The sequence below is a fragment of the Haliotis rubra genome, unplaced genomic scaffold (genome assembly GCF_003918875.1).
Source record: "Haliotis rubra isolate DU_JTF1 unplaced genomic scaffold, ASM391887v1 Scf24, whole genome shotgun sequence".
Taxonomy (NCBI): Eukaryota; Metazoa; Mollusca; class Gastropoda; order Lepetellida; family Haliotidae; genus Haliotis; species Haliotis rubra.
The window spans coordinates 1,428,745-1,455,059 of record NW_025766447.1 but is presented as its reverse complement, the minus strand read 5'-3'; the positions used below and the strand labels follow the sequence as shown (position 1 = coordinate 1,455,059).

Genomic DNA, 26,315 nt, shown 5'->3' with positions numbered 1-26,315 from the left:
TCCTGCACAACAAGAGACAAAATGGCAGAAATGCACTCGGAAGAACGATGATATGCACGTTGTAGAACGTTTTCGGCTGTTGTGATTATTTTTACAAGAACAAGCAGCTTTGGGTACGAACGCACAAAATGATATCAAATATCGAAGTTTCGGGGCAGATGTAGGTAGTTTCCTTCCTCGACCTGCCCCATTAACCTCGTACACCTGTACCCACAGCAGTGAGGCCCGACACACTTAAGCGAGCACAGCAGGTGATGGTCACAGAGAACCAGTAAGTGCACAAGGATCTGGTGATCATTTAATTTCTCCTGACAGTCTCAAAGTCTGACAGTCTGACAGAGAAAGTTACTTCGACCTGGTGACAACCAATTACTACATGCATGCACCTGATACATATATTTGTTATGCGGACGTAGCGACACCTATAACTGCGGGGTGTTGAGCTAACGTGAGCTTGTGCATTGCGCAGCAGACGACGACAGAGTAAGGGATAACAGTCAGCTCCAGGCGTCCCAGAACCACGCAAGTGACCACACAAGTGACCACACATCATGTTTTTCAACAACCTGTGCCTTTTGACGTTATTCCTTGGTAGGTAGCAGTTGTAACATGCTGTCTTTTGTTAAAACATTGTAAACACGGGATAAATGAAAACAGTTCTGTCGATCATCCCCTGTATGTAGTTGTCTCTAAATCTTTGATGGATGGTCAGGCTTGTCAAGCCATCTTTCTCCAAGTCCCCTTGTCAAGATAAATACATCCAGAGATATTAGATTTTGCATTACATTGTTAATGCATTTCACGAAAGTGTAAGTTTTTGCCTGTACGTATCATAGGTACGTAGATGTTGATGTCAGGATGGTGACAGACAAGGAGCTTGAGTTAGCAGTGTTGTAAAATACTTGAACACATTCTACATTAAAAAAAATGTAGAGTACTACTGTTTTTATAGGTTATTATGTCGATAGGTATTTATTTAGAACGAGACAGAAAGTTCGACAACTTAATAAATATACAAAATACTCAAACATAATATATTAAGTGTATATTTGGAATGGTGATGCGACTTTATTTGAAGGCAAACCGTTTTGGAAAGATTAATTTCCCAGATATTAGTTTCACATTTTTGCCGAAATATTTGCTACGGCAATTAAACGTTGGAGATCGGTTTGACAGATACAGGTGATGAGTAAGCTCTCTGGTGTGTGAGCTGTTGCACAGCCTGCAGCATTTCGCCAGTAAATATAGTTTCTCCATATCAGAATACAACAGAAGCTATCGGAATATACATATGCTTAATAAAACCTGTATAACTGAACAGCGTCGCTCAGTTACTTGTACTACAGCAAAGCGCTGTCTTCCATATATCAGTGTACTGACGCCGAACTGTGGGAATGCTGTTTGCGTTTCAGTTCATTTCTGTTTAGATTAATTACCTATCATCAACGACACAATGAATTGATGATGTCTGACTTGATTCATCAATATCACTTACTCAGTAACTAAATAACTCAATAATCTGTCGAAACAATAAATTAGAGTTTAAACAATAAGACACTTTATATCTTCTAAATTCTGTTGATTTCCCTTCCCGGGCTTCTACGTATTTAGCTTATTTTGTGAACTAGCCCTAAGGTAAGGTTTTATGGCTTTTAACGTCGCGTAAGAGATTATCACTTTATAGAGACGTGTATGCACGTGCATGTATCTGTTAGTGCCGTCAATGTCTTTTGGGATATGATGAAGATAACTGAATAGAACCGTCTTGAACTTGGTTAAATAGCCACATTCTGTAGTAAAATACATTGACAAAATATTTTATTTGGTTATGTTCTAACTACTTAAATACTTGAATTAATCATATACTGTTAATATATGTCCATATATGTGTGTGGATTCAAACACTAAGACAATCGACAATAGGTGTACTTTTAAAACTACTGACAACTTTGTATTCAAGTGAGAAATGCATTGCTATATAAAAGAATGAAGAAAAATCAAATTATGTCATGGAAGCTTTTATTCGTATCAATTTATCCATAGCTCTTTGTTAAAATATGCTGCGTTTGATTCCCATTGTGTGTTGCAACCTTTCAAAGTTTTGAATTATGGCACTAATCTTTCAGATCCTAAAAATTGAAAGATTATATTGCGTCATTCCATCAGAACCCGACGTATGTTTCAACTGAAGACTATTTTTTAAAGTTCTATGAATAATAAAACTGTTTTGAAAAAGAATTTATTTGAACATTATAAATAATATCAAATATATGGTAATAAGGGGCGATGGGTTAGCCCATGTGTAAATACTACTCAGAAACCTTCTCTCAACTTGTTTTCCAATATACGCCCGATTGTATCGAACTATTTTGCACGGGGTGATATTGAATTCCACGAAAGCAAGCACTAGGTAATACCATGACTACGGTGTTGAATGTAGAGCAGCATGACCTTAATGCGTGATGTCACGAATACGACCATTGGCTGTATTGTCAGTCTACGGCTTTCGACATACCTGGTGTTTAATAGGTAACCCAGAATTCCCATTTTTGTGCTTTTTAATGCTTTTTACCTGGGAATAATAGGGAAGGTTGTACGAGTATATATGGATTATATGCTTGTTGTGTTAACAGTTTCGGACTAAAACTACAACACTAATCCAAGACTGGACAGGTATCTCTTTAATAACAATAGCACAGCACCTCACAATCAGAGAACCTCACAATCAGAATACATCAAAGAGTACCTCACAATCAGAGTGCCTCACAATCAGAGTACCTCACAATCAGAGTACTTCACAATCAGTGTACCTCTCAATCAGAGTGCCTCACAATCAGAGTACCTCACAATCAGAGTACATCAAAGAGTACCTCACAATCAGAGAACCTCACAATCAGAGTACCTCACAATCAGTGTACCACTCAATCAGAGTGCCTCACAATCAGAGTACCTCACAATCAGAGTACATCAAAGAGTACCTTGCAATCAGAGTACCTCACAATCAGAGTATCTCACAATCAGAGTACATCAAAGAGTACCTTGCAATCAGAGTACCTCACAATCAGAGTGCCTCACATCAGAGTGCCTCACAATCAGAGTACATCACAATCAGAGTACATCACAATCAGAGTACATCAAGAGTACCTTGCAATCAGAGTACCTCACAATCAAAGTATCTCACAATCAGAGTACATCAAGAGTACCTTGCAATCAGAGTACCTCACAATCAGAGTACCTCACAATCAGCGTACCTCTCAATCAGAGTACCTCACAATCAGAGTACCTCACAATCAGAGTACATCACAATCAGAGTACATCAAAGAGTACCTCACAATCAGAGTACCTCACAATCAGAGTGCCTCACAATCAGAGTGCCTCACAATCAGAGTACCTCACAATCAGAGTACCTCACAATCAGAGTGCCTCACAATCAGAGTACCTCACAATCAGAGTACCTCACAATCAGAGTACATCACAATCAGAGTACATCAAAGAGTACCTCACAATCAGAGTACCTCACAATCAGAGTGCCTCACAATCAGAGTACCTCACAATCAGAGTACCTTGCAATCAGGGTGCCTCACAATCAGAGTACCTCACAATCAGAGTACCTCACAATCAGAGTGCATCAAAGAGTACCTTGCAATCAGAGTACCTCACAATCAGAGTACATCAAAGAGTACCTTGCAATCAGCGTACCTCTCAATCAGAGTACCTCACCTCACAATCAGAGTACCTGACAATCAGAGAACCTCACAATCAGAGTACCTCACAATCAGAGTGCCTCACAATCAAGGTTAACATATTTCCTGGTAGTAACGCTGGTTGTGTTAATTCAGATAAAGCTGTGCAGCATAGCCCATTTCATTATATATTTGTGAATGTAAGTTAGAGGATTGTTCACCAGTCTTTCGTGATGAGCATTGTCTTGCATGGTGTGCAGGTGGCAGCTTGGCGTGTACCAGTGACCCCAGATGTACAGCCCTGAATGTGGACGCCAACACAGCCAGAACAGAGAACAACCAGGAACTGTACTGTCAGTAAGTAGCAGGATGTGTGCTCGTGTGGCTACGTATGAGAGTGACGTGAGTGCACGTGTGTTTGTTGCAACGAGTGAAGGACACCAGATTTTCAGCTTTATATGTGGAAGTCCGTGAAGGTCCGGGTTAGAATATTGATCTTCAGTAACCCATGCTTGTTGTAAGAGGCGACTAACGGGATCGGGTGGTCAGGCTCGCTGACTGGGTTGACACATGTCATCGTATCCCAATTGTGTAGATCGATGCTCATGCTGTTGATCACTGGATTGTCTGGTCCAGACTCGATTATTTACAGACTGCCGCCATATAGCTGGAATATTGCTGAGTGCGGCGTAAAACTAAACTAACTCACTCACTCACTTTATATGTGGACGAGAAGACACACACAACAACCGGGATCTGTACACTTGTGCACGCAATTGTCAGTTTATTCCTACGTGTAGTCGAGGGTGTGAGAGCGCGTGTCTGTATATGAACGTGTGCACGCGTTTGTTTATATAGGTATGCATGTATGTGCGTATCTTTATGTGGTGGTAACTGTGTTTGAGTGTGTGTATCTGCATGTATTGCTTGTTCCTGTGCTATACAACAGTCACTCACTCATGTTCAACCAACTGGTGATTCAAGGCTTAGGGATTGGTGATGCAGTTACCGTACTTCGTATGTTGGTGATAAAACACTTATTGTTTGGTGATTCAGTAGTAAGTAGAATAATTGAAGCCCTGTGTATTGAGCACTCAGTGTATCTGTGACTGAGTACTACCTGTATTTGAACTACCTGTATTTGTGACTGAGAACTACCTGTATTTGTGACTGAGAACTACCTGTATTTGTAACTGAGAACTACGTGTATTTGTAACTGAGAACTACCTGTATTTGTGACTGAGAACTACCTGTATTTGTAACTGAGAACTATCTGCATTTGTAACTGAGAACTACGTGTATTTGTGACTGAGAACTACCTGTATTTGTAACTGAGAACTACCTGTATTTGTGACTGAGAACTACCTGTATTTGTACCTGAGTACTACCTGTATTTGTGACTGGGACTGAGAACTACCTACCTGTATTTGTAACTGAGAACTACCTGTATTTGTGACTGAGAACTACCTGTATTTGTACCTGAGTACTACCTGTATTTGTAACTACCGTGTATTTGTGACTGAGAACTACCTGTATTTGTAACTGAGAACTACCTGTATTTGTAACTGAGAACTACCTGTATTTGTGACTGAGAACTACCTGTATTTGTAACTGAGAACTACCTGTATTTGTGAGAACTACCTGTATTTGTACCTGAGAACTACCTGTATTTGTAACTGAGAACTACCTGTATTTGTAACTGAGAACTACCTGTATTTGTAACTGAGAACTACGTGTATTTGTAACTGAGAACTACCTGTATTTGTAACTGAGAACTACCTGTATTTGTAACTGAGAACTACCTGTATTTGTAACTGAGAACTACCTGTATTTGTAACTGAGAACTACCTGTATTTGTAACTGAGAACTACCTGTATTTGTAACTGAGAACTACCTGTATTTGTAACTGAGAACTACCTGTATTTGTAACTGAGAACTACGTGTATTTGTGACTGAGAACTACCTGTATTTGTAACTGAGAACTACCTGTATTTGTGACTGAGAACTACCTGTATTTGTAACTGAGAACTACCTGTATTTGTGACTGAGAACTACCTGTATTTGTAACTGAGAACTACCTGTATTTGTAACTGAGAACTACCTGTATTTGTAACTGAGAACTACCTGTATTTGTAACTGAGAACTACCTGTATTTGTAACTGAGAACTACCTGTATTTGTAACTGAGAACTACCTGTATTTGTAACTGAGAACTACCTGTATTTGTAACTGAGAACTACCTGTATTTGTAACTGAGGAACTACCTGTATTTGTAACTGAGAACTACCTGTATTTGTAACTGAGAACTACCTGTATTTGTGACTGAGAACCTACCTGTATTTTTGTGACTGAGAACTACCTGTATTTGTAACTGAGTACTACCTGTATTTGTAACTGAGAACTACCTGTATTTGTGACTGAGAACTGTAGAACTACCTGTATTTGTAACTGAGAACTACCTGTATTTGTGACTGAGAACTACCTGTATTTGTAACTGAGAACTACCTGTATTTGTAACTGAGAACTACCTGTATTTGTGACTGAGAACTACCTGTATTTGTAACTGAGAACTACCTGTATTTGTAACTGAGAACTACCTGTATTTGTAACTGAGAACTACCTGTATTTGTGACTGAGAACTACCTGTATTTGTGACTGAGAACTACCTGTATTTGTAACTGAGAACTACCTGTATTTGTAACTGAGAACTACCTGTATTTGTGACTGAGAACTACCTGTATTTGTAACTGAGAACTACCTGTATTTGTAACTGAGAACTACCTGTATTTGTAACTGAGAACTACCTGTATTTGTGACTGAGAACTACCTGTATTTGTGACTGAGAACTACCTACCTGTATTTGTGACTGAGAACTACCTGTATTTGTGACTGAGAACTACCTGTATTTGTAACTGAGAACTACCTGTATTTGTAACTGAGAACTACGTGTATTTGTGACTGAGAACTACCTGTATTTGTGACTGAGAACTACCTGTATTTGTGACTGAGAACTACCTGTATTTGTAACTGAGAACTACCTGTATTTGTGACTGAGAACTACCTGTATTGTGACTGAGAACTACGTGTATTTGTGACTGAGAACTACCTGTATTTGTAACTGAGAACTACCTGTATTTGTGACTGAACATTGAGGGTTTATTGGTTTAGTCAAGAAAGAGACGTAGGCCATCGGCCCATGACACAGCAGTTATACAGCAGCCACAATACTTATTGCCTACATTAACAGTTTCGTCCTCAATTGCATACATACATTTCTCAACATACATAGCCAACTTTCTTATAAGATCACTGGACATTAAAAGATTAGATTTACCTAGTGTTGGAAATACATGGTATTTCCTCAGTATAAACTGTTCACGCAAATCGACACACGCTTTGCATACAAACAATAAGTGGTACTCATCTTCGATACAGTTAATTTTACAAACATCACAAAATCGTTCTTTTCCTGGGACATTTAAGTATGTACCCATCTCAATTTTCAGTTGGTGAGAACTACATCATATCTTAGCTAAAGCGACGCGAAATGTCTTAATAGTTATATGCTTAATATAATGCTCTTGATAAAAGTTAGGCTTATACATAGAATATTTATATGTTTCAGAACCTTGTGACAAAGATGCATGCCAAACTTGCTGATACATACATTTAGCTCTGTCCATAAATTTTGATAAAAACGACTGAATATTACTGATGCACTGGTTATCCCAAACATAGCCAAATTCCATTATAAATAACACATTTCTCAATTTTGAAGCCCAATTACATTTACCATGACTCATATCTAACATTAACATGTTATAATTTCATGGGTAAGCGTGAGTTTGGCATGGATAACAGTTTATACAAATATTCTATACAACGTTTGTAGGTAAAGATATAGGGAGATATATACCGGATATCTCCCACACTCACCACGAACGACATGGTTTGAAGTTGACGTTTTCACACCAAGAACATATTTATACACTTGAACATGAACTCCTCCAATAACACTGCTAAGTTCAGACTCAAATTCTAGCCCCCATATTTCAGAACTATACAATAACTTGACATCACTCTACTATCAAAAGCCTTGAAGAAAACATCATTTGGTAAGTTTCGACAGACATTTTAGAACACCAAATAATGCTTTTCTAGATTGCAACGATGAACTAATAAACTGCTTATTCCAAGTTAAATTCCTAGAAACTACCGCACCTAAATACCTAAAAGATGAGACACATGCAATGAAATTGCCCTCAAAATACCATTTTTGCCCCTCGCTCCGCCGTTTTTAAAGACAACTATCTTAGTTTTATCTAAATGTACAGTTAAATTATATAGATGACAATACTGCTGTAACACGTTAATACGTTTTGTAACCTCCCAATAGTGTCAGATATAAGAACGACGTCATCCCGTGGTAATAAGAATAAATGAGTCAATGAGTCAAGTCCGGATGTAACTGGATGCCAGGATAACATGAACTTTCAGCAAGATCATTAATAATATAGCAGGGGGCTTAAGACACATCCCTGACGCACTCCCACATTACACTCAAACATATCGGAAACTGAATTATTACATTTAACACACGATTTTACACTTTCATAGATAGATTTAATTCTGAGATTATTCCTCAATTTACTTCTTATTCTATTCAAATACAAACACTTTTTGTCTCGAACAGCAGTTGTTATTAAATTTCTTGCCTTTAAATACTGTCTCAAACTATTATCACATTTATTCATTCTAAACACTCTCAGTAACCTATCTCTCTGACATGGGAGATAGTTACACTCCTGATCATACGATGACTGTTGAGGTTTATGTGCATAACCACCTAACAGGCGCTTCATACAACTTGCAGCCTTACATACTGCATCTGTAAACGTTTCAATGGCAAGATTCATATTTATAGACATAGATTGTAAACATTGTTCAAACATGGATATAATCTCAACTGAAAGCAGATTATTCCTAAACAATTCAGTTTTGCCCTCATCCCACACATAACGGTAGTCATCCGATGCCTCATGTGAAGCGTCCCAGATATGAAACGAACACCTTAGTGGTAAATGGTCAGAGTCTGCCCTTGACATGATATTGAAATCATTACAAAGTGTAAACAACATGGGTGAACATATCACATAGTCAATCAAACTTTTAGCCAGTTTATTTATGAATGTGTAATCTGAGCGTGCATCAGATCCACAGCGACCGTTCATAATCAACAGGTTTACAGCGGAGCACCACTCTGGTGAACTTTTTGGAGTGATTAACGACTTCATCAAAAGAGTGTCTGTCCGTGTCCAGCTTGTCAAATAACACATGAATATCATCAAATCCTAACATATCAGCAATGCTATCTTCAAAACTGTCAGAGTCCTCACCAGTTCTAGCGTTTAGATCACACCCAATCATAATATACATGTCACCAAAATCATCCAAAAAGGTTAATAATTGTTCAAACAACATCGTGATTCCACATTTACACTGTTTTCGGTCATATCAAGTTGAACCACAATGATGCACATACACAGATGCTACTAGAACATCTTTATCCAACTTGAAAAGCTTCTTGTCAAACACTGTGAAGATAACATTATCACAAATGGCCGTTCTTTTCCCAAATATTTCGAATAAACATTTCTTAATTAACACAAGAAAACCACCAGAGAGTCTTCCTTTTACAGATGGTATTTGTGACTGAGCAATTGTGTATCTGTGACTGAACACAGTGTCAGGTTGTATCTGTGACTGAACACATTGTGATGAAGACTGAAGATTTAGTATATCGGCAATTAAACACATCAATGAGATAGGCATTTTATTTGCGCTTAGTTGGTACTATGGGAAGCGGGAATAAAATGGTGCATGTAGGTTTACGTTATAGACTACAGTGATTGTATACTTCACATGTCTCCAAATAAAAACAATGAAATGCATACTTACTCAAAATACTGAATAGTCTAGTAAATTCCAAAACGGTACATGACATTGTTTACCCTGTACCCAACAATATTTGCTGTTAGTTTATTTCATACACATCAGTCGTTGTTCAAGAAACTTGTTGTTAAGTATACAACGGCAGGAAGAGCACAAACAGGTATTGCATGTGCTACATAACGGTGCAGGTGCAAGTGCATGTCCGAGTTGATTTCTCTGAAAACTAATTTATTAACCCTACAAGATTTGCTGTCTGCTGTACACAACTTCTGCATTTTACTATCTAATGAAAATGTTATGAATTATACTGCCCTCAACCTAATTTTTGTGCGAAGAAGATCGTTTTTAACACTCACGGGCGAAAGAAACGTCAGGATCGCTATTTTAACATGTCACAAAACAACAAACTTAGATTTTGGAAATTTAACAATCATATTTGGAAATTAAATGGATTTTCAACATTCTGAATGATGAAAATGTGAACTACAGATATGAAAAATCACTTAGCGTAAGATAAAAGATAAAAAAATCATTTTGGTGACGTTTCTTTCGCCCGAGAGTTTATTTGTGAATGTTGTGCAATTTTATATCATTTTACTTACATTTTCCAGTTTGTATCTCATACAGTCTCTCGACCACCTCCGTGGTGTAGTGGTTAGAGCGTCCGCCCGGAGAGCGGAAGGTCGCGGGTTCGATCCCCGGCCGCGTCATACCAAAAGACGTTAAAATATGGTACTTGTTGGTCCCTGCCTGGCGCTCGGCATTAATGGGTACAACAAGGACTGGTCGGCTCGGAGTTAGTATAATGTGTCTGAGTGGGGTATTCATGCTTCATTGCGGTATGGTATCACAGTGGGCTAGCACTATAAAACCAGCTTAAGTCTGGGCTAGTACAAGCAGCCGCACATACACATACACACGCATGCACGTCGTCATATGAGCGAAATATTCTCAAGCACGACGTAAACCCAATTTCACCTCACCTCATACATTCTCTCATAATTCTATAAATGATGGCTAGGGTACTTTTACTCTTGTTAAACTCACATCGTATGTATATATTGTGTACCCTTGGTGAGACTTAAACTGTCTGTCAGTCTGTGAAGTTGCTTTGAATGAATGGATCAGTAACTACACGTGAGTGAATCCAAGATTGTCGTACCACTAATGATGGATAAGTGTGGTTCAGTGTAGGCGAGTACACATCATCCATATATCGATGACGTAAGTGTTGTAGCATGGTTGACGTTGCATACAATGGTACTTGTTATGACGACATACAATAATTGATGACGCCATGTAAATGCTGAACCACTTTAAAGACGTTGGCAATGTAGACCAGCTGTTGCCAGTGTTAATCCATGCCCAGACCAGATTATTTACAGACACCCGCCATATAGCTGGCATATTGCTGAGTAAGGCGTTAACAATAAACCAACCATGTTACAGCTTGAGGGGCGGTGGGGTAGCCTAATGGTTAAAGCGTTGGCTCGTCACGCCGAAGACCCGGGTTCGAATCCCCACATGGGTACAATGTGTGAAGCCCATTTCTGGTGTCCCCCGCCATGATGTTGCTGGAATATTGCTAAAAGCGGCGTAAAACCAAACTCAGTCAGTCAGTGTTACAGCTTGAGGCATTACTCCACTCTAACTTGTAGTTTGCAGAGTTTTACAAGTGGCAGAAGTATGGCACTCAGTAAAACTCAGTAATACTCACAAATATGTTTTCTTTATGCCTACACCAATACACGAACTTTACAGAACCAATCTGAAACTACCTTCCTGGGTTGTATTGTAATGTCTTGGGCGTTCAACAGTCTGACCCGCGTTGACTTCCGGTTACATCTACACAGGTGTATGTGCCAGTATGGCCCATGGCTAGTAAAGAAATGCCTGTATTGGGAACAGGTCGACAAAAGTGTCACATGAGAATGAAAATATGATATTAACGTCTTGCCCTCCCCACAGGTTAACCAGCAGAACCATTGCCTGCTACTCCAGCGACTACGTCAACTGCGACAACAACACCGAGCTGCTGGACGCCATGAAAGAGAAATACTACCGAGACTGTCAGGTGACAAGTGAGTGGATTCTAGTCATTTGTTGACCTCACGTAGCAGATATCACCAGACAAGCTGTAGATTTGAGTTATGCTGTTGGTGTTATTAAAAATATTCTTGGTGGCTACTTTAAAATGGGTGTTTTAATAGTTAAGTTTGATTCTTCCTTATAAGTGTTGTTGTATTTTCAGAGGAAGAGGTTCGAGCCTGCGGTAGCAGGATTATGAGCTGCTATCCCTTGATGACGGACGCTTCAAATCTACTTCAGAAAATGAACATATCTGGCTACTGCACGTGCGTAAATCAACTTGATACTGGCTACTGTGTCAAACTCTTAGCTACTGTAAGAGTATCAAACTGCTAGCTACTGTATAAGTATGAACCTGCTAGCTACTGTACGTGTGTCGTTCTACAGACTACTGTACATGTGTGATACTCCTGGCTAGTGTACGAATATCAAACTGCTAGCTACTTTACGTGTGTCATACTCCTGGCTACTGTACGTGTGTCATACTCTTGGCTACTGTACGTGTGTCATACTCCTGGCTACTGCACGTGTGTCATACTCCTGGCTACTGTACGTGTGAAATACTACTGGTTACTGTACGTGTGTCATACTCCTGGCTACTGCACGTGTGTCATATTGCTAGCTATTGTACGTGTGTCATATTGCTAGCTATTGTACGTATGTCATACTGCTAGCTATTGTACGTGTGTCATATTGCTAGCTATTGTACAAGTGTCATATTGCTAGCTATTGTACAAGTGTCATATTGCTAGCTATTGTACGTTTGTCATATTGCTAGCTACTGTACGTATGTCATATTGCTAGCTATTGTACGTGTGTCATATTGCCAGCTACTGTACGTGTGTCACATTGCTTGCTACTGTACGTGTATCATTTGCTAGCTATTGTACATGTGTCATTTTGCTAGCTACTGTACGTGTGTCACATTGCTTGCTACTGTACGTATATCATTTGCTAGCTATTGTACGTGTGTCATACTGTTGGCCACTGTACGTGTGTCATACTGTTGGCTACTGTACTTGTCATCAGTACATCTGTGTTGCATTATCCAGCCACACTACTGGCTACAATACAAGTGAAACGCCACAGGCTTGTGTATGGGATACTACTTAGTTTCTCCTAAATGACATAACACGGGGTCCTGACGTTCAGCGTGCCCCCTACCTGTGTTTAACCATGTATTCCAGACTGAACTGAGTTTCCAGCTGTATCGTGGCCTCTGTGATACTAACAGTCTGTTGCAGGTCCATGGAGACATTCCTCCGTTGCGTGGAGTTCAAAATTAAGGACTGTGCCAAAAGCGTCACCTTGTTCGACGTGCTGGGAGGCGTTTATACATCCTACGATAGGTTTTGTAGCACAGTGAATAGTAAGTGAGCCGATATTTGTATAAAGGTAATGATTGTGTCATGGTTAAAATAATCAATACAAAATACGTTTATTTTGTTTACCAATCACTTTCATTTAGTATACTTTTCATGAATACAATATGGTTTTAATCATACTGAATATTTGCATCTACCTCAAGGTTTACATGATCAATAATAACTACGTATATTTTGTTTCCGCTACTCGTCCCCATGTATTTTCTGGGTGTCGTCACCATGTAATGGTCTTTGGCGCCATCCATTCGCCGTTCATAGTTGCGTCCTTTTAGCAAGTCCTGGTTCACCCCGACTATATGGTCATTTTTCTCAGAACCATACCCGTACTTGTGAAAAAGTTCGTGCATCACTTCCGGCTTGCTTTCCACCAAGTGGACATGGAGTGATGAGAGTTAAATAACAGTATAACGGCGTTGAACCTACTCCAGCAAGTACAATTTGCCAGTGTCCCCTAATAGCTTACCTTGCACGTGCACCATTTACATTTTTCCTGCTTGTTGCCAAGGTCGACCCAGTATTCTGTCTTTTGTCAGTTAAAGTAAAAGTGAATCAGTACTGACTTGAAACCATTGCAATTTGTGCTTTCAGGCAATGACAAGAAAACTATATGCACCGGCAAGCTTCACACAGCAGGATGTGCAGCCTCAATGCCGGGCATATCAGCAGCTTTGGAATCATATAACGTTACTTTATACTGCAGGTTTGTGAATAGACGTAGCATAATGAAGAAAACACACACTTTGGTTGGTTCCAACATTGACACTCACACATCTGCAGTCTCTGATATTTATTCCTGCATTGACAGCCAAATATCTGTAGACAGTGACACTGATTCCTGCATTGACACTCATACATCTATAGACAGTGATATTGATTCCTGCATTGACACCCAAATATCTGTAGACAGTGATATTGATTCCTGCATTGACACCCAAATATCTGTAGACAGTGATATTGATTCCTGCATTGACACCCAAATATCTGTAGACAGTGATATTGATTCCTGCATTGACACCCAAATATCTGTAGACAGTGATATTGATTCCTGCATTGACACCCAAATATCTGTGATAGACAGTGACACTGATTCCTGCATTGACACCTGCAAATATCTGTAGACAGTGATATTGATTCCTGCATTGACACCCAAATATCTGTAGACAGTGAGTGATATTGATTCCTGCATTGACACCCAAATATCTGTAGACAGTGATATTGATTCCTGCATTGACACCTGTAGACAGTGATATTGATTCCTGCATTGACACCCAAATATCTGTAGACAGTGATATTGATTCCTGCATTGACAGTGATATTGATTCCTGCATTGACAGCCAAATATCTGTAGACAGTGATATTGATTCCTGCATTGACACCCAAATATCTGTAGACAGTGATTGATTCCTGCATTGACAGTGATGTAGACAGTGATATTGATTCCTGCATTGACACCCAAATATCTGTAGACAGTGATATTGATTCCTGCATTGACACTCATACATCTGTAGACAGTGATATTGATTCCTGCATTGACACCCAAATATCTGTAGACAGTGATATTGATTCCTGCATTGACACCCAAATATCTGTAGACAGTGATATTGATTCCTGCATTGACACCCAAATATCTGTAGACAGTGATATTGATTCCTGCATTGACACCCAAATATCTGATTCCTGCATTGACACCCAAATATCTGTAGACAGATATTGATTCCTGCATTGACACCCAAATATCTGTAGACAGTGATATTGATTCCTGCATTGACACTCATAATATCTGTAGACAGTGATATTGATTCCTGCATTGACACCCAAATATCTGTAGACAGTGATATTGATTCCTGCATTGACACCCAAATATCTGTAGACAGTGATATTGATTCCTGCATTGACACCCAAATATCTGTAGACAGTGATATTGATTCCTGCATTGACACCCAAATATCTGTAGACAGTGATATTGATTCCTGCATTGACACCCAAATATCTGTAGACAGTGATATTGATTCCTGCATTGACACCCATAATATCTGTAGACAGTGATATTGATTCCTGCATTGACACCCAAATATCTGTAGACAGTGATATTGATTCCTGCATTGACACTACATCTACATTCCTGTAGACAGTGATATTGATTCCTGCATTGACACCCAAATATCTGTAGACAGTGATATTGATTCCTGCATTGACACCCAAATATCTGTAGACAGTGATATTGATTCCTGCATTGACACTCATACATCTATAGACAGTGATATTGATTCCTGCATTGACACCCAAATATCTGTAGACAGTGATATTGATTCCTGCATTGACACCCATTGACACCCAAATATCTGTAGACAGTGATATTGATTCCTGCATTGACGCCGAAATATCTGTAGACAGTGATATTGATTCCTGCATTGACACCCAAATATCTGTAGATTCCTGCATTGACACCCAAATAGTGATATTGATTCCTCCATTGACACTCATACATCTATAGACAGTGATATTGATTCCTGCATTGACACCCAAATATCTGCAGACAGTGATATTGATTCCTGCATTGACACCCAGATATCTGTAGACAGTGATATTGATTCCTGCATTGACACCCACATATCTGTAGACAATGATATTGATTCCTGCATCGACACCCAAATATTTGTAGACAGTGATATCGATTATTGCATTGACACCCAAATATCTGTAGACAGTGATATTGATTACTGTTCAGACACAAAATGTTTCCACTATATGTTATGGATAGATATGGTTACATCGAAGATTAATAACTTATGGGAACCAACTGCAAACTTTATTCAGATGAAATGTACGAGGATCATACATCAAATTGCTGAAAAGCATGTGCAAATATCGTGCATGTGAACATCTGTGTTTTGGTGTAAAGTGTTGTTAAGAACTCACTGATAATTGTTAATTTTCACTGATTTTTATCATTTATTGAAGTCATGACAATAATCGTTTCAACGTTACGAATTTGTTGTACAATACATCATTTCATGTGTAAACAGTACCTTTAAACAGTATGGGGTATTTTGCAAAATTAAGTCAAGAACAGTTGACTGAAGTAAGTGTCTATATTTACACTAGTGAGTCTAAACTTTTGAAAGGAAGTATATCTATAAACGCTGTTATAGGTTTCAGCAAGAGACACGTCTATAGTCACCGATTCTGGATCCTACCGAGACACACATCTACATATAGGCGCTGCGTAGACACACATCCATATATGGGCACTTACATTCCTCCCGCCTAGACACACATCCATACATGGGCACTTATATTCCTCCCGCCTAGACACACATCCATATATGGGCACTTACATTCCTCCCGCCTAGACACACATCCATATATGGGCACTTACATTCCTCCCACCTAGACACACATCCATACATGGGCACTTATAAATGTTCCTTCCCACCTAGACAGACATCCATATATGGGCACTTACATTCCTCCCACCTAGACACACATCCATATATGGACACATATTCCTTCCCACCAAGACACACATCCATACATGGGCACATGTATTCCTCCCACCTAGACACACATCCATATATAGGCACTCATCCATACATGCCTCCCACCAAGACACACATCCATATATGGGCACATATTCCTTCCCACCAAGACACACATCCTTATATGGGCACTTACTCCCCCCACCTAGACACACATCCATATATGGGCACTTACATTCCTCCCACCTAGACACACATCCATATATGGGCACATATTCCTTCCCACCATGACACACATCTATATATAGGCTGTGTCTAGACACACATCCTTATGTAAGAGATAATCTGGGTTCCTTCAAAGACAGACATATCCATTTATATGTACCAATATTAGTTCCTTCATAGACCCATCCTCATATAGGCACTAATGTTGTTGTTTTTCCTTGACTCAGTTATTTGTAGACACTGATGTTAACGACATTCAACATATTTTATATTTATACGATTTCGTTTTTTATGCAACCGTGCAGTATTAAACTCTGCTATTGCGTTTTTTCATCCAGTGTAATATCCCACTGCGCTATTTGAGATGATTTTAACATCCAACTATGCTATATCATGAGTGTTTTATTACACGGTATAATATCTGTTTCATGTCCAGCAGATTGTATCAAATGTTGGTTTTCCGACTTTGTTTTGTCCGATGTTATAATATCCGCCTGAATTATATCCGATGGTATGGCATGCGTCATGTGTGTTAGATCTGTCCTCAATCCTTGGTGTTGCAGGCTAATGGGGGAGTACATGGGCTGCTTCGACACAACGTTTGCTACATGCGACCCGAGTCTGAATCGGAGCAGCTTCGTGTCAGGGGTGGAGGACTCGTACAAGACACTGTGTAAAGGTGACGTGTCAGACATTCAGGTCACCATGTCAGGGTTAACGTATGCCGTTAAGTCGTAGTCTAAGGGTTGTAGTCGTTTAGTACTACAGTGACACTCACAGTCAGGGGATGTTGGCTATTCCGAGAATCAAAACCTGACTTAGGGTCGGTCTGTGCACTGTGCTTGTTTCTAGCCGCATGGAAGCCCATTGGCGGTTAACGAATCAAGAATGTGGTGAATATAGATAGGCTGTGAGTAATCTTTTGTGTGTATTTTTCTGGTGGTGTCCGCACTAACGCGATTTCCCTGTACGAGGTAATAATGCAGTGGGATAACTTACAATGTTACTTAACGTGTAGCAATGACTTTAATGTTGAGATAAAAATCATGACAGCGTGTGAAGACATGGCAACAATTACAATTTGGATGTAAATCCTTAGTTAAATTTTACCACACTTCCCGTCCTTTCTCGGGTGACCAATTTGTCTTTGCGTTGGTTTATGACGGGTTCCACCGGTGGGGCAGGATGCGCTCACCTTTACACAAACACCTGCTCGTGATAAAGATGGAGTCGCCACATGCTTTTATTAATGTGGAAAGGAATTTGTCGCTTTTTAAATTCAATCCTTAATGATCAACCTTTTGTAGGTAACCCTGTAGAAATGTGCCAGGTGAAGGTTCAGAGTTGCATGCCACAGTTGTCTGAGGTCCTCAACAAGACAACCCAGCCGTCTGACTACTGCAGGTAAGTCTGTGAGTGAGGTGAACGTCGCTGTGTTGAAACACTGCCATGCCCTCAAGTGAGACCAAGAACACGAGTCTGTACAATTTTATCAAAGACAAAGGTCACAGAGGTGGTGGAAGGTTGTGTTAGTCATTCTCTCCGGACCTTGAAGCAATCAAATTGCGGTCTGATTTTACAAAAGCTTAAGCCAAAACGACCGAGAGTACTCAAATGGAATTATGCAATAGCTAGTTGTTCTGTATCTGAAGCACCATCATTTATTTCTCGTAGTGGTGTGAGATCCTACATGGACTGTGTGGACCAGCTGCTGCCTCTGTGCGACCCAGCCGTCACCCGGTCTCAGGTCATCGGAGAGGTGGAGCAGGGATACACAATGGCTTGCCACATGGTCGGTACGTGTTGTTGGTCATCAAGGAACAATTGTCTCACGGCGGGAGGTTCAGTGTCAGGAGTTGAAGCTGTATCTTTCAGGCTGTAATACATACGTTGCTGCTGTATCACATATATAGTTAAAAACAAATATCAAATAATTCAACATGTAAGTGACAAAAACAATATTTATCTATTACTATCAGATGTTGCATTAGTGTTCAGTTGCCATAATCATGCAATGGATCAAAGTACCTTCTGTGATATCTTTTCGAAACAAAGTCACGTCAGTCAAACAACACTCATATGTATCAACATTTGTTTTTGCAAGTGACATCGCGAGTTACACATAACCCTAGCCTTGTAACATCTGCACCTTTGTGTCTGACATCTGTTTGTGCCACCACAGTTACATTTCACAAAACCATGTCCACCACATACAGACTCTGACTTGACTGCAGATCTCAGCGATACAAGTTTCTCAGTCGACATATCTGCAATAGTGCAGAGAGATGTGGCACACACATCAAACTGGTTGTGTGAATACTTTCCACTCATGACACCGGCTGTTACAGCAAGTGTGTACATGATGTTGTCAGTAATGTCCTTTACAACTCCTATCAAATTCCTTGGATCGACTCTCCCTCTGTCAGCACCAGGAATTGGTATTGTCACATAGTCACCCACTGCAACCTCAGAGAGAACGCTCTTGCTTCGTTTCACCATCCTCTCTGCTTGAAGAATCTAAGACTCTGCTGCCCTCTTCCTGTGTTCTCTGATGTCTTTATGTTACATGACTAAGATGTAAAAATATAATGAGCATTGTTAACTTCCTTATATTCTTTGGTTACTGTATACACATGCACTATTTACAAGCAGTATTGCCAAACAAACACTGAGAATGCGATATATTCATTTCAAGGAATATGTAAAAACATTGTTGTAATTTTCAGGATTTTATTAAATCCCTAGGAATTCCAGGGATTTTGTGAAACCACCGAGTGGATCAGGAATTTTATAAAATCCCTGAAATATTCACTCATTTGACATATTCACTGTAATATATATACTTATACTTGCTTCATGATATGATAACAGGTGTGGTAGCCTAGTGGTTAAAGCGTTCGCTCGTCACGCCGAAGACCTGGGTTCTATTCCCCACATGGTTACAATGGCCATTTCTGGTATCTCCCGTCGTGGTATTACTGGAATATTGCTAAAAGCGGCGTAAAACCAAGCTTACTCACTCATGTCATCACACATTGGCGTTTTTGTCAGTGCTATCTTAAAGTGATTATTGTCTTGTAAGTGATGATGGTCTTGTAAGTGATGATGGTCTTGTAAGTGATGATGGTCTTGTAAGTGATGATGGTCTTGTAAGTGATGATGGTCTTGTAAGTAATGAAAGTGATGATGGTCTTGTAAGTGATGATGGTCTTGTAAGTGATGATGGTCTTGTAAGTGATGATGGTCTTGTAAGTGATGATGGTCTTGTAAGTGATGATGGTCTTGTAAGTGATGATGATCTTGTAAGTGATGATGGTCTTGTAAGTGATGATGGTCTTGTAAGTGATGATGATCTTGTAAGTGATGATGGTCTTGAAAGTGATGATGGTCTTGTAAGTGATGATGATCTTGTGAGTGATGATGGTCTTGTAAGTGATGATGATCTTGTAAGTGATGATGGTCTTGTAAGTGATGATGGTCTTGTAAGTGATGATGGTCTTGTAAGTGATGATGATGATCTTGTAAGTGATGATGATGGTCTTGATGAGTAAGTGATGATGGTCTTGTAAGTCTTGTAAGTGATGATGGTCTTGTAAGTGATGATGATCTTGTAAGTGATGATGATCTTGTAAGTGATGATGGTCTTGTAAGTGATGATGGTCTTGTAAGTGATGATGATCTTGTAAGTGATGATGATCTTGTAAGTGATGATGGTCTTGTAAGTGATGATGATCTTGTAAGTGATGATGATCTTGTAAGTGATGATGATCTTGTAAGTGATGATGGTCTTGTAAGTGATGATGATCTTGTATGATGAAGTAAGTGATGATGGTCTTGTAAGTGATGATGGTCTTGTAAGTGATGATGATCTTGTAAGTGATGATGGTCTTGTAAGTGATGATGATCTTGTAAGTGATGATGGTCTTGTAAGTGATGATGGTCTTGTAAGTGATGATGGTCTTGTAAGTGATGATGGTCTTGTAAGTGATGATGGTCTTGTAAGTGATGATGGTCTTGTAAGTGATGATGATCTTGTAAGTGATGATGGTCTTGTAAGTGATGATGGTCTTGTGATGATGATGATGTGATGATCTTGTAAGTGATGATGATCTTGTAAGTGATGATGATGAAGTGATGATGATCTTGTGAGTGATGATGGTCTTGTAAGTGATGATGATCTTGTAAGTCTTGATGATGATGGTCTGGTAAGTGATGATGGTCTTGTAAGTGATGATGATCTTGTAAGTGATGATGATCTTGTAAGTGATGATGGTCTTGTAAGTGATGATGATCTTGTAAGTGATGATGGTCTTGTAAGTGATGATGATCTTGTAAGTGATGATGATCTTGTAAGTGATGATGGTCTTGTAAGTGATGATGATCTTGTAAGTGATGATGGTCTTGTAAGTGATGATGATCTTGTAAGTGATGATGGTCTTGTAAGTGATGATGGTCTTGTAAGTGATGATGGTCTTGTAAGTGATGATGATCTTGTAAGTGATGATGGTCTGTAAGTGATGATGATCTTGTAAGTGATGATGATCTTGTAAGTGATGATGATCTTGTAAGTGATGATGGTCTGGTAAGTGATGATGATCTTGTAAGTGATGATGGTCTTGTAAGTGATGATGATCTTGTAAGTGATGATGGTCTTGTAAGTGATGATGGTCTTGTATGTGATGGTCTTGATGATGAAGTGATGATGATCTTGTAAGTGATGATGGTCTTGTAAGTGATGATGGTCTTGTAAGTGATGATGATCTTGTAAGTGATGACGTTCTTGTAGGGCCCGGGTTCTTGCCTGAGACGGTATAGTTGGAAGTAGTTCACAATGATGAGAGTGATGTGGTATAGGACATTTGTCTGGCGTCTGACGGCGTTGTTTTTGTGTGCTGTATCTGATGGTATATTTCCAGATTGCCCCTCCGTGTATACCTGCACCAAGAACATGTCCTCCTCCACACCAGAAGCACCGACTGTGCCAGACCTCCTGAAGAGTTGTGCGTACGTACACCGCCAACCAACTGTCTCTGATGAGATATGAATAATATATTGTATGAGAAATACTGTCCTAGTCTAGTGAAACAGGACTGCACCAACTGGGTGTGTGTGTGGTCCTGGGGATAGAGCTCAGGGCACAATCAGTTCAAGTTATTAATAAGTAACGTTGAGCGGCGAGAGTCCTTGGATCGGTGATCGTGTTTGGCAGCTTGACTCCCGAGAGTTTCTAGGACGTTTCTGGCCTCACCTTAGAAAAGTGAGTTCGTTAAAAAATTGCCGCTGTTCACCAGGCAGTTATATGGGTACCCGGTGGTATAAATCATGCGACTATTAACCTTTTAGCGCCTCACAGGCAGCTACGGTTAACCGGGGTAATCATAATAAGATTTTGATTTCAGCTTGATAGCGCTATGAGCATTCACCTAGTGAATGGCGTTAAGCGTTTAGCGCATTATAAAAATACATTTATTATCATTATTACAGAGGAACAGAATCAAGTGTTTTGGAATATATTATGTTTAGCCCATAAAAGTTAAAAGTATGGATGTTAACAGCTGGTGGAGTGTATAAGGAAATGCATCTCTGAAAAATGTTTAAATAATGAAACTTCCAACTTACCGGTATATAGCTTCCTTAGTAATTTGTTCTTGGTCCAGTGGTATATTGACTGGACTGTCATCATCATAAGAGCGCGAAGTCCATAATTTGAAAATAACCCTTTCTGGAAATAATTGTTATACGTGTGATGTCGCCTGACCAATCGGTGTGTGTTTTCAACAGGGTGATGACGGACACCATGGCATGCATGCACGAAGAGTTAGCTAAGTGCAACATCTCCTCCCCCAGAGACTACACCTTCGACGAAGTTGGCGGCCTCTATAACGCTACCTGTCGAAGTACGTGTCCACTGTGTTACGTGAAGGAATTTAAATCCTTGTATAATCCCCTTTCTACTTGTGATTATTAGAATTGCTCATACCCCCTTGCTCTGTTGTTAATGGAAATATATAATAGTGCTACACTTCCCTTATTCTATTGCTTATGAGTATTGCGTATACCCTCTCTTATACCTTTCTGCATTAATCCTTCCACCTCCTGATGATTGTTCAACATCTAATGCATATCAACCTTGTACCCTTAATGCTTCCTAATTGTGCATACACCACCCTCTGCAGCTTTTCAGTGTTGCTTCTGTCACTCTAATGCTTACTTGTATTGATTATATTCTCTAATGCTTTTAAGTATTGCTTATACCACCACTGGGCGGTGGGGTAGCCTAGTGGTTTTTGCGTTAGCGCGTCACGCCAAAGACCCGGGTTCGATTCCTCATTTGTGTGAAGCCTATTTCTGGTGTCCCCCCGCAGTGATATTGCAGGAATGTTACAAAAGGTGGCTTAAAACTAAACTCATCCACTCACTAACTCATTATACCACCACCGTTTCGGTACGGCGCAAGAAGGGCAGACATTGACGTTTGACAAGTGCCTTTGAAATTGGGAAGGGCATAAATCAGGAAACAATTTACGTTTGCAAGCTGAATGTGTATTTGTACTGATAACGTCGCCAAATGCCCTCGTGAAGTGTTTTCCTGTACGCCAAGAAGATCTTAGAGCATCAAACGAGTAAAGGATATTCGTATCATTGCATCCACTCATGGCCAATCCCCACTCCACACCAACCACTTGGTTCGCGTATGTGTGATGTATCCCTTGTGAGTTACCCCCCACCCCACCTCACCCCCCATTCGTGGTATGACTGTAGTTATGTAATTTTCAAATTTCTGCTTTACCCGACAATATAATTATGTCATTCGGTTTTGACTTTATCTTCAGCCCTGACGTCCGATGTAGAGTTGGTTGCCTGTCCAGAAATGGCGTCTTGTATGGATACGATGATTGTGCCAACTGATCTCAACTCATTCGTCCCTCTCTTCATAGACCCGCGCTTCTGGTGCTCGTGAGTGGCCTCTTCCGATGACAGATTTTTACATATGTTTTGGACCCGTGAAGAACCGGGATAGAATCTTCAGTAACCCATGCTTATCGCAATAGGCGACTTACGGGATCGGGTGGTCTGGCTCGCTGACTTGGTTGACACATGTCATCGTATCACAGTTGCGTAGATCGATGCTCATGCTGTTGATCACTGGTCCAGACTCGATTATTGACAAACTGCCGCCACATAGCTGGAATATTGCCGAGTCGGCGTAAAACTAAACTCACTCCCCACCAACATATGTTTCGTCCAAACGTTTACAAAGCGGAAACGCGAAATGTTATGTTTATTATCAGTTGTTGAATATATTGAAGATTTCGTTTTTTCCCCAAACAAATGTCTTAATCTCACCGACTGAGATGACAAAATCAATAATTCCCAGTTTGGCACCGATCAGGGAACACCATCTGTGATCATACGTGCTGAATGACCAGGCACCGAGCAGTTCCAGTCGGAATCGTACAACCGACTCTCTTTTCAATATACTCAGAATTCGCAGGATTACAAACATCGGTCTTATTTACACGTATGCTTCTATCTAAAATTGCCATGACATATGTAGCATATATTTGTTTGGTGTAATTAGAGCGATCTCAAAGTTTGGATTATTTCTGTGCTGTTAATTGTTTCATAATCGTGTGACCTTCCATCGGCCATTATGGTGTCATGTCAGCACAGGGCACTGTAAGCTTCTGAAAGACTAGCTAAGCTGAATGGTAGATTCCATGTAACTAAAACGGTTGCGTTAAAACCCAAGATGTTCTTTATAGCATGCTGAAGAGCACTGTAACGTGCGCTGACAGTGTGAAACATTGTACCGCCAACAAGGCAGGACATGGCGTGTCACTCTCCAATATAAACGAGCTGTGCCCGGAAGGTAAGTTAAACTTTTATCATTGCACTGGAAGTGAAAACCTGTAGAACCTGTAGAACATGTAGGCAGATTCAGTAGTAGCTCTGTTCCTGGCAGTGGGTATTGTCTTCAACAGAACATGTAAAATGTAAAACATACTTGAAGATTCTATATCGAAACGTCACCTCGGGGGCAATAGTTTATTCATAGGATCATGCCTGTGTTTTTGTTTTCAGCTGAGTTACGCGTGACGCCAAACAGAGGGAGCACTGCAGGTAATACAATTTATCATACAACAATTTGTTCCATGGGAGATGTTGCTTGTGTGAGATCAAACGATATGTCCTGGGAGATATCGTTTTGACAGTAGATTTTGTGCAATGCCCTGACGTCATCAATTATATGCGGTCACAATACTTTGACATCATCAATTACATGACTCACAATGCTATGACATAAACACCTGATGACATCACAATGCTATGATATCGCTGCAATCCAAATCTAATGGCAGTACCATGTTCAGAGATGTACATTGTTCACTGAAAACTAATGAAGAGTGATTTTTGATGAATCTCACCCTCGTGTCTTGTGATATCAAATGTATCAACACTCGGCAAGCCTCGGATATTTGTAGCTTTATCAACTCGTGTTGATATAATTGATATCAGTAGACACTTGGGTGAAATTCTCTATATATCTCCTCGTGCGCATAACACGTGTTGGGTTGACATAGATAGAAACAAATCATCGGAGAGAAGAAATGTTCCATGAAGGAGAAATGAATTTGTAACGAAGGTCATGTAGACATCCAAGGATATTTAATAGGAGAAATATCACACTGTACAACTGTAATACATGTAGGAGGTCCTAGGGTATGATTGCTACTTAAAACGTTTGCTTGTAACGAGTAAGAACTAGGTTCAATTTTCCAAGCTGATGCAATATATGAATTCACCCTTTGTTCTAGGAGGTGGCCTGTTAACAGCAGTGATGGTTATGATGTCGTTCCTGCTCTACATATTGGACTGAAGGACGTCCAGGACAACGTTCACGCTAAAAAACAAAGAATCTACTCATTTCATAGTTACATAAGTCATTAGAGCTCCTCTGGAAAATTTAGTATTAATTGAAATTACTGGCCTTTTGTGTGAAATAAATCGATCTCCCTTGTACCTCTACAGCCTCTTTGTAACTGGAACAATATTATGAGTAAAGTCTCAGACGCATTTCCTAGTTTTCTGTACTGTACACGTTGTTTTGAGGGGTATTTGAAATGAGAGAATACCTCGACGTCATCTTCTGACCCTGATGTTGGCCGTCAGCTTTACGATGTATGGCATCCCCCTCACCGCTTCTATGTCTTCGTGTATTGATACTCCTCAACAACCTCCAGTGACTGGGGCAGACTTCGTACCTTAAGGAGGACTATCTTAGGTCAAACCTTCGATGTCACTATATATTCACAAGTATTTGAATAACCTACGCTTCCTCGATATTTAATTTTACATAACCATAAGATGACATACAAAACAACAGCGGTATCGCGCCCAGTTGAACCGTAACAAATGTCCAGTTTTCTTAGTGTGTAGGACCGCCTCCGTGGTGTAGTGGTTAGAGCGTCCGCCCGGAGAGCGGAAGGTCGCGGATTCGAT

At 39.9% G+C, this 26,315-nt stretch overlaps 1 protein-coding gene across 1 annotated transcript; it reads left to right on the top strand.

Annotated features, from left to right (window-relative positions):
- Window positions 1-459: 459 nt before the first annotated feature.
- Window positions 460-25,835, top strand: LOC124278551. The gene is made up of 15 exons (XM_046714279.1): window positions 460-591; window positions 3,944-4,040; window positions 11,603-11,715; window positions 11,886-11,988; window positions 12,967-13,091; window positions 13,696-13,807; window positions 17,375-17,490; window positions 18,119-18,215; window positions 18,486-18,607; window positions 21,728-21,815; window positions 22,593-22,708; window positions 23,645-23,768; window positions 24,578-24,684; window positions 24,897-24,935; window positions 25,631-25,835. The coding sequence occupies exons 1-15, from the start codon at window positions 552-554 to the stop codon at window positions 25,690-25,692; spliced, it is 1,461 nt and encodes a 486-aa protein (XP_046570235.1). The 5' UTR covers window positions 460-551; the 3' UTR covers window positions 25,693-25,835.
- The last annotated feature ends 480 nt before the right edge of the window (window positions 25,836-26,315 follow it).